This window comes from Polychytrium aggregatum (assembly GCF_025602895.1).
Source record: "Polychytrium aggregatum strain JEL109 chromosome Unknown BJ171scaffold_1, whole genome shotgun sequence".
Lineage (NCBI taxonomy): Eukaryota > Fungi > Chytridiomycota > Chytridiomycetes > Polychytriales > Polychytrium > Polychytrium aggregatum.
The window spans coordinates 848,747-860,558 of NW_026516203.1; the positions used below are offsets into that span (position 1 = coordinate 848,747).

General features: G+C 58.1%; 5 protein-coding genes across 5 annotated transcripts; 2 read left to right on the forward strand and 3 right to left on the reverse strand.

The window, feature by feature from the left end:
* Window positions 1-1,481: 1,481 nt before the first annotated feature.
* BJ171DRAFT_484898 (uncharacterized protein) lies at window positions 1,482-3,249 on the forward strand. Its single transcript, XM_053109057.1, has 4 exons — window positions 1,482-1,681; window positions 1,942-2,167; window positions 2,719-2,774; window positions 2,915-3,249. The coding sequence occupies exons 1-4, from the start codon at window positions 1,649-1,651 to the stop codon at window positions 2,951-2,953; spliced, it is 354 nt and encodes a 117-aa protein (XP_052971830.1). The 5' UTR covers window positions 1,482-1,648; the 3' UTR covers window positions 2,954-3,249.
* Window positions 3,250-3,348: 99 nt separating this feature from the next.
* Window positions 3,349-5,230, reverse strand: BJ171DRAFT_609045 (uncharacterized protein; the record flags this gene model as incomplete). The annotated part of the gene is made up of 2 exons (XM_053115250.1): window positions 3,349-3,997; window positions 4,053-5,230. The coding sequence occupies 2 exons, from the start codon at window positions 5,228-5,230 to the stop codon at window positions 3,349-3,351; spliced, it is 1,827 nt and encodes a 608-aa protein (XP_052971831.1).
* Window positions 5,231-6,071: 841 nt separating this feature from the next.
* On the reverse strand, window positions 6,072-8,962 carry BJ171DRAFT_484900 (Alpha/Beta hydrolase protein). Its single transcript, XM_053109058.1, has 8 exons — window positions 8,606-8,962; window positions 8,271-8,520; window positions 7,879-8,093; window positions 7,555-7,708; window positions 7,201-7,410; window positions 6,983-7,071; window positions 6,547-6,804; window positions 6,072-6,456 (listed from the first exon to the last, which is right to left on the reverse strand). Exons 1-8 carry the CDS (start codon window positions 8,829-8,831, stop codon window positions 6,320-6,322), a joined length of 1,539 nt encoding a protein of 512 aa, XP_052971832.1. The 5' UTR covers window positions 8,832-8,962; the 3' UTR covers window positions 6,072-6,319.
* Window positions 8,963-9,072: 110 nt separating this feature from the next.
* On the forward strand, window positions 9,073-10,151 carry BJ171DRAFT_576538 (uncharacterized protein; the record flags this gene model as incomplete). Its single annotated transcript, XM_053113756.1, has 2 exons — window positions 9,073-9,540; window positions 9,783-10,151. 2 exons carry the CDS (start codon window positions 9,073-9,075, stop codon window positions 10,149-10,151), a joined length of 837 nt encoding a protein of 278 aa, XP_052971833.1.
* A 39-nt stretch (window positions 10,152-10,190) lies between these two features.
* BJ171DRAFT_6992 (putative methyltransferase-domain-containing protein) lies at window positions 10,191-11,744 on the reverse strand. The gene is made up of 5 exons (XM_053115820.1): window positions 11,437-11,744; window positions 11,153-11,242; window positions 10,845-11,029; window positions 10,542-10,636; window positions 10,191-10,411 (listed from the first exon to the last, which is right to left on the reverse strand). The coding sequence occupies exons 1-5, from the start codon at window positions 11,713-11,715 to the stop codon at window positions 10,230-10,232; spliced, it is 831 nt and encodes a 276-aa protein (XP_052971834.1). The 5' UTR covers window positions 11,716-11,744; the 3' UTR covers window positions 10,191-10,229.
* Between the last annotated feature and the right edge of the window lie 68 nt (window positions 11,745-11,812).

The window sequence follows — 11,812 nt, forward strand, 5'->3', positions numbered from 1 at the left end:
AAATCCAGCCGGGCAAATCGCCGAGAACAAAAGCCAGCCGAGGCGAACGAGCCACAGCCCGCCCCGCCGGCAACGCAAAAAAGGAATCCACCAGGCCAAGAGCAAGGGGGGGGGCGGATGGGCGCTGATGCCCCACGCGTTGTCGGAGACGAAGAGCCGGGGAGGCGGTACGGAAGGATGGAGGGGATGCAAGAGGAATGTCTTTGGGCTGGCAGGACGCAAGAGATGCAGGAGACGCAGGAGGAGCCGATGCCGTCGAGGGAGTAGCAAGAGGAGCCGGAGCAGGCCGGAGCGACAAGCTTGGGCGACCAAGTCCGGCCGAGACGGCTTACACTCAATCGAGCTGACAAAGGAGAGGCTGCCGATGGTTGAGATGGATTGCAGGCAATCTGGATGGCGGTGAGCAGATGCACGGAGGCGGAGCAGAGAGTATCGACGACGCACGACCGGGGCAGAGGTGAGGGCAGAGGGTGGTGCAGAAGGCGGTTGCGCGGCGGGCCAGAGAACAGCCGAAAAAAAGTTAGTCTCGTGTGTGTGCAACACCGAGGCCAGAGCGAGAGCTTGGCTGGGTGTGAGAGCGCTGGGGGGGGGAAATATTCGTCGACCGAGAGAAGCACAAGCACAGATGTGAGAGACACAAGTCAAGAGAACCACCACAAGTTGAGAGAAACTCAGTCCAGAGAAACACTGCAAATCGAAAGAGACCCACCAGCCGAGCGAGACGATACAGCCCGCAGCGCAAAAGAGCGACAGCACAAAGTGCAAAATGCAAAGTGCAAAATGCAAAATGCAAAGTGCCGCCCCGGGGCAGGCGCTGCAGCGAAATTCCCAGCTGGGGAGGATTGGCATCGGCGGATCGGTCAGTCGCTGCGGATCGGCCGCGGCAAGCAGCAACACAAACACCGGTGTATCGGCGGTGGACCGTTTTGGCCTGTGGACGGCGCTTTGATTCTACGCCTTTGGCCCGCAGTGCATCGTGATGGTCATCGGAATAACAGTCGTGGTAGCAATCGTGGTAACAATCGTAGTAACAACCGTGATGATAATCGTGATGATAATCGCGCACTGGTCGATGGAGTGGCGAAGAGACTTTCCAATTATCAAACACCTTAGCACAAGCGTCGCTCTGAATGCCCCCGTCTTGCGGGTCCCGCAGTGCCGCAGTGCCACAGCCTACCGGGCCTCCCAAGGGCCTCCCAAGTCCCACTCGCCCCACTCGTCGCCCTCGCCCCGCACCCCAGTCTCATCCCAGTCTCATCCCAGTCTCATTCCCACTCTCGTTCCCACAATCCCACAATCCCACAATCCCACAATCCCAAATCGGTGCGCAGACCCCTGGCTCCAACCGCACTCGATCCTGCCGGCACACACACACGCTCTCGCCCCTCGTCTCGTCCGCTCTCGCCGCCGCCTCGTCTGCTCTCGCCCTCGTTTGCTTTTTCGCCCTCACTCGCCATTTTCCGCTTTTTCGCTCCGTCGCCACATCAGCAACCACACGCTCGGCCAAGAGACGACGGCTTTCTTCTCCGAATCCCTGCTCATCCATCCATCCGCCGGATCGCCTGCTTGCTCGGCTTCTCTGGGACCGTCTGCCCATCTCCTCCGCCTTGATATCCTTCCGTGCATCCGCCCTTCTCGCTCGCCCGCCATGTCCTCGAATGTCGTCGTTCAGATGAACCAAGTGAGTATCATCTGCGGCTCGATCCTCGCGCCGATCCATACTCTCGTCGACATACGCTGTTGACAAGCCCAGCCATGAAATACGGTATCTGCGAGACGCAGTTCCATACGAGTCTCCTTTCGGCTCTTTCGACTTGGACACCCTGATTGATCGGCGAACTCCCTCGCGAAGCCTCGCGGAACCTCGCAAGCTCCCCGAACCCAACCCCGACTTGCGATGCGCCTGGCCGTTAACCTCCCTACACCGCCTTGACCTCCCAGATCGGCTCCAATGCCCACCGTCTGTACGTCCAGCGCCTCTACCGTCGATCGCTCCGCCTCGCCGGCGACTGGTACTGGCAGCGCTCGGATTTCCGCGAGAAGGCCTGCGTCATCCGCGCCCACTTTGACGAAAACAAGCGTATCACCAACCCCAAGCAAGTCGAGCGCATCCTGGCCCATACCGAGTTTCTCCTGGCGTCCTACTACCACCCTCAGCCTTATATCTGTACGGATTCATATCTCCTCCTCTTTCTTGGTTGCATTGCATTGCATCGCCCACCGTGTCTGTCTGGGCAATGACACAATCCGATGGCCGGTCGAGAGGATATCCGCCCTTGCCTGGATGGGCATTCAACACCACAGAATCCAACTCGACTCGACACAACCCTAATCAACTCATGGCATGTCGAGTGCTTCGTTTCGAACTGTCCATACCAAATCAGCCGACTGGACTGGGACTGGACTGGATCGGGCTGGATGGGATACGGGACTGTGCTCCACGACCTGTACCTGCCAGAGAACAATGCACGGTGGATGGATGGCATTCGTGGTCGCTGGATCCGATCGCAGGCTACATAGGACTTGCAGCAGCCCTCAAGGCGCCCGGATCAAACACAGCAAGACCCGCGGCAGATGCTCTTGGATTTCCGAAAGCAACACCATCGATTGTCACGGCCCAGTTCAAGCGGCGAACTCTGTCCGTCATCGCCAGGTCTTGTCAGGGCGATTCGATATTGATGGGCCACTGATCCGTGTTGTCTGATTTTTCCTGTACAGCTCCTGCTGCTCCCGGCGGCTCCAAGTGGGAACGCAACATTCCCTTCCCGGAAGAGGTATGTGCATTTGTAGCGCTGCAGTCTCGTAAGGACCGAACGGGCTCCTACCTCCTCAAAGGCCCATCATAACGTTGGAACTTGCCGACACACCAGAATCTCGCTTTACTGACGTCCGATCTTTGCGATCGCCCATACAGCTCATCAAGCGTGGTGTCACTCCCTTCGACAACTGCTGATCGGCATAACTGGGCGGCGACCGGCAGCTGCGCCGCTTGCTCACACGACGGCTACGATTCCTGCGGCAATAAAAGGCAGCATCTTGATTTCCTTCACCAACGACGTGCAATTCCCTTCACTCGGGCCTACATATTGTTGGCACCCGACGAGAACGAGACAGGAGACAACGCTTCGCGAACACTCGCGTTGCTCACAGACAGTCGGCATCACCCTTGAGTTGCCGGCCCGCTGGCGACCATCCTGCTCCTGCAAGAGTTGGTTTGACATTCCGCAGCAGAGCGTCCTTATCACTCCCTGAATAATGTAGCGAGGTCTCGCCATATCGAGAGGCACATGGAGCTTTATTGAGTGGGGCACTGCTGCCCTTGCGCGAGCACAAATTGGGCGTGCCGTTCTATTTCACATTCCTCGGCGCCTTCTTTGATAGAGCATTGCAGTTGTACCGCGTGGGAATGAGTCCAGAGACAAAGTTTGCCCGCGACGTTCGTCCTCTCGGCGAGTCCTTCAGCCAGCAGTATGAAGACTCATCGTAGGTCCAGCTCACGCAGATTTTCAGGCTTTCGCACGCCTGCTGGCAGTCCTCCCAGCTCGGGACCTTGACCTTCTGGATATCGTTTCCGGGCAGATCGACTCCCTCGAGCACCTGGGGCTTGTCATAGATCCGCTGATACAGTTCGCCGTAGTTGAGCGTGAGAGCGCTTGCGCCATGGCCGTTCAAGTTGCGACCTGCCGAAGCATGGTCATGACCCGTTTGGTTGGCCTTGCTCTGCTTGACATCCATCTCGATGCTGAACAGCTCCTGGATTTGATCGGGCAGCAGATGATGGAAGGTCGAAGGCAGCGCACACGGATCCGAATGCCAGGAGAACTCGTCGTTGGGTGGGTCACGGTGAAAGTGACTGAGAGGAGTGAGGGTGATGTTGTGGTCGCGCAGACAGAGGGCCGTTCTCACGTCGCCGGCCCAACAGGGCTTGTATCGAGCGATGCACCTGTCGATGCCGGTCATCATGGTCGCAAGGGCTCCGCGCGAGAGCACAATGCCACTGCCACCGTGAGCAAAGGGAGGGCCCTCAGCCAAACTTGCTCACGCCGTCGCACCCGGTGAAGAGCGAATGGAATCCAAAATAGTGGTGCTCGCTTGAGTTGTAGCGCTTGAGGTTCTCGACGAGGTTGTCCATCAGCACAAAAGTGTCGTCGTCGATCATGAGAAACCACTCGACGCCCTTGGCCGAGAAGGTCTCCCACATATGCCTGAACCCGGGCAGGTTCTTGTGAGCGTCGAGTTTCCATCCCTGACTACCTTCGTCGGCCACGCTCTTCTGTGAGTTCTTCTGGGCCGAGTCGCCACGCTTGTGGAGGCGGCGTCGACGGAGTGCAACCTCCCCATCGCCTTCGCTGGCCCCGAATGGAGAGCTGGGCAAACCGTCGTTTGGCGCATTGGCGACAGGAGCGGCACCATGGTCGTCGATGGCTGGTGGGTGCGGTGAGATCGCATGCTCAGAGTCAGGTGGTGCTGGAGACGATGCATTTGCAGCGGGCACCGGCAGTGTGGAGGTCGATGAAGTAGAGGCAGATGCAGTAGCAGTGGATGAAATGGAGACTGTGGAATTGTTGGAAACTGATGCAGCAGCCGAGGGAGGTGGGGGAATGCGTGAAGGTAGTGTGGATGCTGAGGGCGAAGGGTGTGGTGAGGCCGACGGGGTGGCGGGATAGAGCCCCGAGTACACATCGATCATGACGTGCCTGCCGACTCGCACGCCAGACGACTCGCCGATGATGACAAAGTTGCGGACATTCAGCAGAAACGTGAGGACCTGGATTGCCGTGCGCTTGACGGCGACATCGCGGCCAGTCTTGAGGGCGACGGCGATATGGTCGTATCTCGGCTCGTATGGGCTGTGTTCGGGAGTATGGCTGTGTTCGGGAGTATGGCTGTGTTCGGGAGTATGGCTGTGTTCGGGAGGACGGTTGTCCTCGACTGTGGTGTTGATTTTGGCAGTGTGTACGGCATTGATTGTGCCGTTGCTTTTGGCAGTGTCGCTGTTTCTGATGGTAATGTTGGTTTCGATAGTATGGTTGCTTTCGATGGTGCTGATCTTGGTTGTGCTGTTGCTTTCGAGCTGACGGGCCTGCTCATGTGAACTACGAGAGCTTCTGGGAGTATCCGCCTTTATGGCAAGCTCCCCAGCTCCATCCTGGTCGATCTCGATGACCAGGGCTCGATTCGGCTTGGAGTCGGAAGGCGACTTGATACTGCCAGGTCCGTGCGAAGGCATGCTGGAGGGTTCGGCGACATCATCATCATCGCCATCATTGTCATCATCATCATCATCATAATCATCGCCATGATCATCAACTGCTTCATGGGAAAGCTGACCGGCGCTGCCTGCGGCCTTGGTCGACGGGCCGGGCTCTTGCAGCGACGTTCTCGTGCGGGTAGGTTGGTATGCTGACTGGTAAATGCTGATGATGAGAGTACAAAAGAGCAACAGCTGCAGGATTTTGGCGATCCGGCGCTGGGGAAGTGGGAAGGGGATACCTTGGGTTATAATGTTGGGCATGATGAGTGATCAAGAGAGCGAGAAGCGCTGGGACGGACTGGTCGTATCGATTGGCCGGACTGGATACTCCGGCAGCAGCGTCTTGATGGATGGCGTGGGAGCCAAAGCGATCTTCGAGCTTGAATATCGTTCCGTGGGCAACTGGTGCATGACATGTGGTCGCATGGCCCGCTGAAATAGCTGTAAACGTGCGAGCCATCGGGCCGGGACGGCACCGAGCACTGCCCACGGAGAATGGCAGCAGTTCCCAGAGGGCGCGAATGCTGAGACCAGGCGGTCATGATGCTTGCGCGGGCGAGCGCCAGGCCCGAGCGCTTCTAAATTGCTGGGCTGTCTGTTGTGGGCTTTGGCGCCAAACCAACCAAACCAAGCTGAGCGCCAGAAAAGCCCAGGGTCCAGGTGTCGTCGACATACACAATCGATTCTTGGAGAAGCACTCTGGTGACCTGATCCAGCCCACTCATGGACGCTCGATTGGCTCGCCAAAATCATGTTCCCATCGGCACAGGCTCATGGACTGACCCTCGGAGGGCATGGACAACTCGCTGGCGGTGATGCCACTCAAAGTATCAACCAAGCACACGCCTCCATTAACTCGGTGGAATCTCCATCCCCTGCTTCCAGACGACGGGAGAGGAGCGACAGTGCTCCCAGACACACTGAAGGTCAATTCAGGAGTACGGCTGAGGGAGCTCAGATCGACCTCCGAAACAGAGTGACTCGTATCAGTTTTCAAATGGCTGCGATACCAACTGTTCAAATCAAGCCTTTGTTGCGCATGCTGCAAACGCTTTGATGGAGACGCTACTGGTGCGCCGATGCTGTGGCCGTGCGCGATCTGGTGGGGCTGCGGACTTCAGGGCGATACCGGACGGGAGCCGTGAACTCATCCAGATCGGCGAGGAACTCCAGCGCATAGTCTGACGATGGAACCATCAGCTCTTTGGGCACCAGACAAGTCTGTGTTAGTGCCAAGACTGCGATCCCATGAATCGCCCGGCCGACCAAGTGCCCTCGTGGAGGATACATACCGACAACAGGCCGTTGGTGATCGAGCCGAGAGTATCGGCTGAACTTGACATTCGACGCACCGATCTCTAGCAGCTGCTGGTGAAGGGCCTCGGACGAAGATGCTGGCACCGTCGTATCGAATTCGCCGTGCACAAGCCAGATGTTGGGTGGTAGCAGCCGCGAAACGTCGTTGTTGTGGACCGACTCTGGATATCGTCGCCGGATGGCCTCGAGCATTTTCACAGGCGAGACGCAATCCCAGGACTCGAGGGTGTTGCCTTTCCAGCAAGGCGGATCGCGGATGCAGAGGATATGAGACTCAGCATACCTGACGCTGCTGAAGCTGCTGGGGATGCCCTTTGCACTCATATCGATGATAAAGGCACGCTCTCCGTCGGCATATCAACGCAGACAGCACATCATCCATCACTCGTGCAGCAGTCTCATCAGACTCACCCATGGCCCTGCCCATGCCGGAAATTTCTTCAAGACCTCGCTGGCTTTCGAATCGGTAGTGAGACTCAATATCATAGACGCCAGCCAGTCTGTGCAAGCAGAGAGCAATGCACGGCGCAAGAGTTAACAACGTATTCACGAACGAAACGGCGCATTTTCACCAGGTAGCGGCGAACCAAGCCAAGTAGTGCATGGAAGAGAGGGATGCGAGTGCTTACAGGATCATTCCCTGGATTTGTGGGAGCGAGTCTTCGAGAGTGGGCAGTGGGCTGGGATCGGAGGACTCGTTGGGGCTTGTCTCGGATCCAGAGCGAGTGAACCGAGTGGTGAGGTACTGCCCCAGGTCATGCAGAACAGTCGTCATGCACAGATGCGCTCCGGCAGAGTGGCCCATCAAAAAGATCTGCTGGGGATTTCCACCAAAAGACCTGGCAGGGTTCGGTCGTGGGTGTGTTTGAGTGACTGAGAGATTAGGAATATGCCTCGGGCCATAGCAACTGCCGCAGGGCTCCATACGCATGCAGTCGATGCGGCGGGTAGCATTGGGCCTATTTCATCGGCCATGTCCTTACTCGATGTGATCATGGGTCCATTGGATGGCCCGGTAGACATCGGCAACCATATCGCCCACCTTGCCCTTCGGAAACAACGTGTAGTTTGGGACGACCACGCAGTATCCCTGGGACTGCAGTGTGTATGCGAGGGGGCCATAGATGGCTTTGTCTCCTATGTGGAGGAGGATCCCGGAGTATTGATCGTCAGAACCCGCACTACTTCGCTGTTTGTGGTTGCTGCGGTGCTTCCACAAAGCCAAGGAATGCTGCTGTAAAAAGAACACATCGACCTCCACCGGAAAGGCGGCCAGAATCAAGATGCGGCCCAGGGCGCACGCTCACCCGACATCCATGCTCCGCCATAGATGAAAATGACGACGGGTCGCAGCTTGGATCGCACATTGTCCTTGACGGCAGCGGTGATTGTGCAGCGGCTGTTCTGACCATCTGCCTCGTACCAATAGTGTCCATGGGGGTGCTGTTGTTGGAATCCCAGGCTTGCGCAGTATACATCCAACTTGACGTCGGGATGATCGGTATTGTAGCAGATTTCTTCGCTGGCGAGAGCAAGCACCGCCATCGATCACCAGGCACGACGGCAGCGAGCCAACATCAGTCAAGCAAACCGTCCGACGAGGAGCCATCAGCAGCGGCAAAGATAGGCATTCCGACGCCTGCAGCCACATTCTGCCGTGGACGGAGGATACATCCTGGCTGAGTCTAAGCTTGCTTACCAGACTCTGAGCCGCTTCGATCGCGGGGTCATGAGCTTCCGAAATACCCAGCGCAACGCAAGACCGGGCCCAGGCCCGAAGAGAGTTGCAACGAGTGTTGCCACAACCGTCCGGCTGACCTTGAGGATCCGCACTGGATGCAGTGGAAGGTACGGGATCCGCAGGCCACCGATAACGGTCGATTTGTCCTCCGGAAGATGGGCCTGGGCCATCGTGAAGTAGGTATACCAGGCGAGCAGATAGGAGGCGACTGCATTGGCGTCGAAGCAGCGGCAGCGTCCGTGAGCATCTCGGCCACCGGAAACTGCAGCAAGCAGAGGCGGAGAACATCGTACCTGCAAAGATCGGCAACAGAAGCACCACAAACGGCAGCGCCAGCGGCACCAGGGCCATCAAGACCCATGAGCGAGCCCGGGGAGCCCCAAGCATATCTTGCGGGATCGCCATGGTTGCTGTGTCAATGCAGATCAGCGCCAAGTCCAACCAAGGCCCTTCGCAGGGTCGACGCTCTGCTCTTCTCTCCCGCCACAGCGACACTGCACTTGGCTGCTGCCTCATCATATGTTCCTGACGTCATGCCGCCCGGCCGGAGCAATCCTGGAGACGACAACACAATCATGACCCCACGGCATCCGAGAACACCCTCGATCCACAAGCATCAGAGAACACCCACGATCCACCCGCAATTACCCAAGCAGTCGACGCGCAAGGATGGCGCTTGCTGTTGCGGTCGGGACGGCGAGATAGCTCTTGAGCACGAAAGAAGCATCGACCAAACCAGTAAGCCCGCAACCAAGCCCCCATGGACAGCATTCTGAGATTCGCACATTTGTCCGGACCCAGCCTCCGTGTGCCATCGAATGGCCAGTCCATCGTCCCAGAGCCAACGGGCATCGACTCAACAGTATCTCGAGAAACCGCCACGCATCCCAGCACAATCCGAACACCATCACTACCCCAACGCTTCAGTCTGCGAGACTCGGCCGTGCTGGAGGCGCTCCATTCCATTCGCGCTGCTAAGGTACCGTCCAGCAGCCGCTATGAACCGCCAAGGTTCGATCGCACCGAGAGTGAGTCGACGGCCCGGGACTCGTGTCTCGAGCCAGCCTTGGATGCGACGGTCTCCGGCTTCCCCAAGACCCTGGGCGTCAAGCTGCTGGCTTCCGAACAGAAAACAAATCCCGAATGCCCATGCTGCCAAGCCATGGCGCTCCGGATAGCCGGTGTTTGTTCACTCATGACCCGGCTCGAGGCCGAGCTGGCACATGTGGTAAATAGAGCATGCATGCGTCCATCATCTCTGCACCGCTTCGACGAGCATGGAAGCGTACATGGCGGATCCGGCTGAGAACCTCAGAGACGTTCAGATTGATGGAGCGGAAGGCAGATAGAGTGATCTCGCGTGTCCATCATCGCTCTGCTGTCTCACGGATCCCGGGCCGGTCGGTGCTCTCGGTCGCATGGACGGAGAGAACTGACGAGTATTCTGCCTTATGTGGGAACGGACCAAAGCGAAGCGACCTTGCGGACAAGACTCAAGAGCGAGACATGCTGCTGGCCGAGGTCGAGCAGCTCTCACAGATGCTCTTTGAAGAAGCCAATCGGATGGTCTCGGAAGAGCGCAAGACGGCATCCGAGCTCGCGCAGAGCAAGGCCCAGCTGGAACGAACTGTGTCGATCCTCAAGAGCAGCATTACAGCAGCGCTCTTGTTCCAGCAATGCGACCGACAAGCACAGGCCGAGCGAGCAAAAACCCAGCCTGGCCTACGAAAGGGGATCAGCTTGGTCGAGCCGGGATCCCTGGAAGCAGCATCGGCCCAAGTTGCCGCTGTTGGCTCAAAGGTAAGCACTACACCGCCGCATGCAGTGGCTCGGGAGTAGGCACCGCCAGCGGATGCAGGGCCTGTGCGGGTTCTATTGCTTGGCACGATCTGACATTCGCGAACGCATAGCTCCAGTTTAGCGGCGTTTGAAGATATAGACATCGATCGTCTCTTTGGTGAAGTCGGGATGGAGCAGGTTCTTTGGCAATCGCTCGACCTTGAGCGAGAGCTCCTCCAGTGCATCGAAGAAGATGGCGTCGCCGCGGGTAGATCTGGACTGGTGGGCACAGATGGCGATCGTCTTGGGCCGACAGAACGCTAGGGATCGAGCCAGGGCGATGGGCACGGAAGTAGAGGGCCTTGGAATGAGTGCGCCAGGCAATGCTGTTTCGGTGACTGCATAGCACGCTGTCGGAATGGAACAAACTGTTGCGAGATTCACGCTCACCCGCGATGGTTTTGGCCAGAGGGCGGATCAGTGCTTCAACCCAAACAACGTCGGCTGCAAGGACGATGTCGAACTCTTTGCCGATCTTGATGGGCCTGGTGCAGATATACATCGCCGCGGTTGGCGCCGTCGCCGGTCCAGGAGCATCAATAACGAGCCGTCAGTGCGAGGCCCACAGCGAACTCAGCGGAACAGACGAGCTTTGAACCGAGATGCCGATCCGACTTCGAAGCTTCATGCCCAAGCGAGGTTTCATGCCCAAGCGAGGTTTCATGCCCAAGCAAAGACAACGTCCACACATACTTGTTCCAGTCCAGGCTAACGACATCCTCGACAGCGCCTTCGGACTTGGTGCGGCTCTTTCCGGCTTCGAGGCCGTTGAGGGCCACAATGCCTTTGAGAGTGGGCACGACGCTGTTCAAGTCGGTCAGGGTAACGTTTGCGCCGAGACGGGCAGCCGAAAGACCCACGAGCCCTCGGCCTGATCCCTGCAGATGCCGCAGAGTGTCAGAACGGGGGATGGGCGGCAGATCATGGTGAAGAGGCACGCTGATCACAGCCCTCCTGCGACCTCAGACAACTTCTGGATCAGCCAGATCCTGGCACCTCACCAACTCGATGAGCCGTTTGCCCTGGATATTGAATCGCGAGTCAGGCTGGGATCGGCTGTGGTGTTCCAGGAACTTGGACAGAACGAGGCTCTGGGGAGGAGAGGAGTTTCGTTGCATGAGCACAGCTGCCTCGGGTGCTGAGCAGTCGAATCAAAGGACTGAGGCCAGTTGCTTGCCTGCTCCCCACTCCATGCTGCAGGTATGCCATCCGATCTGCTCCTGCGTCTCGTCGCCAGGCTCTGCGGCAATGCGAGTAGCCGCATGCGCAAAATTTGTGAACATACGCAGTCCCAAACAGTGTATGCCGTCTTGACTTCGTGCTCCATGTCTGCTCGGTCGGGCTCCTCGAGCGAGGGCGATTCGAGGTAGAGCGGCTGCCCGTTGATCGTAAAGGGTGTGCCATTGGACTGGCCGCCCCTCAGCGGCTTCTGGAAGCTGAACGAGAACCATGTGGGCCCGGTGAGCAGAAGCGGTGCCTTGGGAGGCTCGTCCTGCTGCTCCAGCCGGGCGGCGGCCTCGCGGGCCTTACGCTTGAGTTCCCATCTCTCCCGAGCAGGCAGCATTGATGCAGGTTGTGCAGCCCGCCAAGAGCCGGCTCGTTCGAGTTGGGTGTCTGGTCTTGGTTGGGGACTTTCTCGGCCAGTATTCGCCCTGCGCCAC

Excerpts from the sequence above, each read along its gene's own strand:
- BJ171DRAFT_484898 (XM_053109057.1), top strand. The coding sequence starts at position 1,649 with ATGTCCTCGAATGTCGTCGTTCAGATGAACCAA. Across the intron at positions 1,682-1,941 it reads TCGTCGTTCAGATGAACCAA|ATCGGCTCCAATGCCCACCG; the intron begins GTGAGTATCATC and ends TTGACCTCCCAG. Across the intron at positions 2,775-2,914 it reads ACATTCCCTTCCCGGAAGAG|CTCATCAAGCGTGGTGTCAC; the intron begins GTATGTGCATTT and ends TCGCCCATACAG.
- BJ171DRAFT_484900 (XM_053109058.1), bottom strand. The coding sequence starts at position 8,831 with ATGATGAGGCAGCAGCCAAGTGCAGTGTCGCTGTGGCGGGAGAGAAGA. Across the intron at positions 8,521-8,605 it reads TCTGTTGCCGATCTTTGCAG|TCGCCTCCTATCTGCTCGCC; the intron begins GTACGATGTTCT and ends ACGCCAATGCAG. Across the intron at positions 7,411-7,554 it reads TGGACCCATGATCACATCGA|GTCTTTTGGTGGAAATCCCC; the intron begins GTAAGGACATGG and ends GAACCCTGCCAG.
- BJ171DRAFT_6992 (XM_053115820.1), bottom strand. The coding sequence starts at position 11,715 with ATGCTGCCTGCTCGGGAGAGATGGGAACTCAAGCGTAAGGCCCGCGAG. Across the intron at positions 10,637-10,844 it reads GTTAGCCTGGACTGGAACAA|GCCCATCAAGATCGGCAAAG; the intron begins GTATGTGTGGAC and ends TATCTGCACCAG. Across the intron at positions 10,412-10,541 it reads TCTGGCCAAAACCATCGCGG|CGTTCTGTCGGCCCAAGACG; the intron begins GTGAGCGTGAAT and ends CTCGATCCCTAG.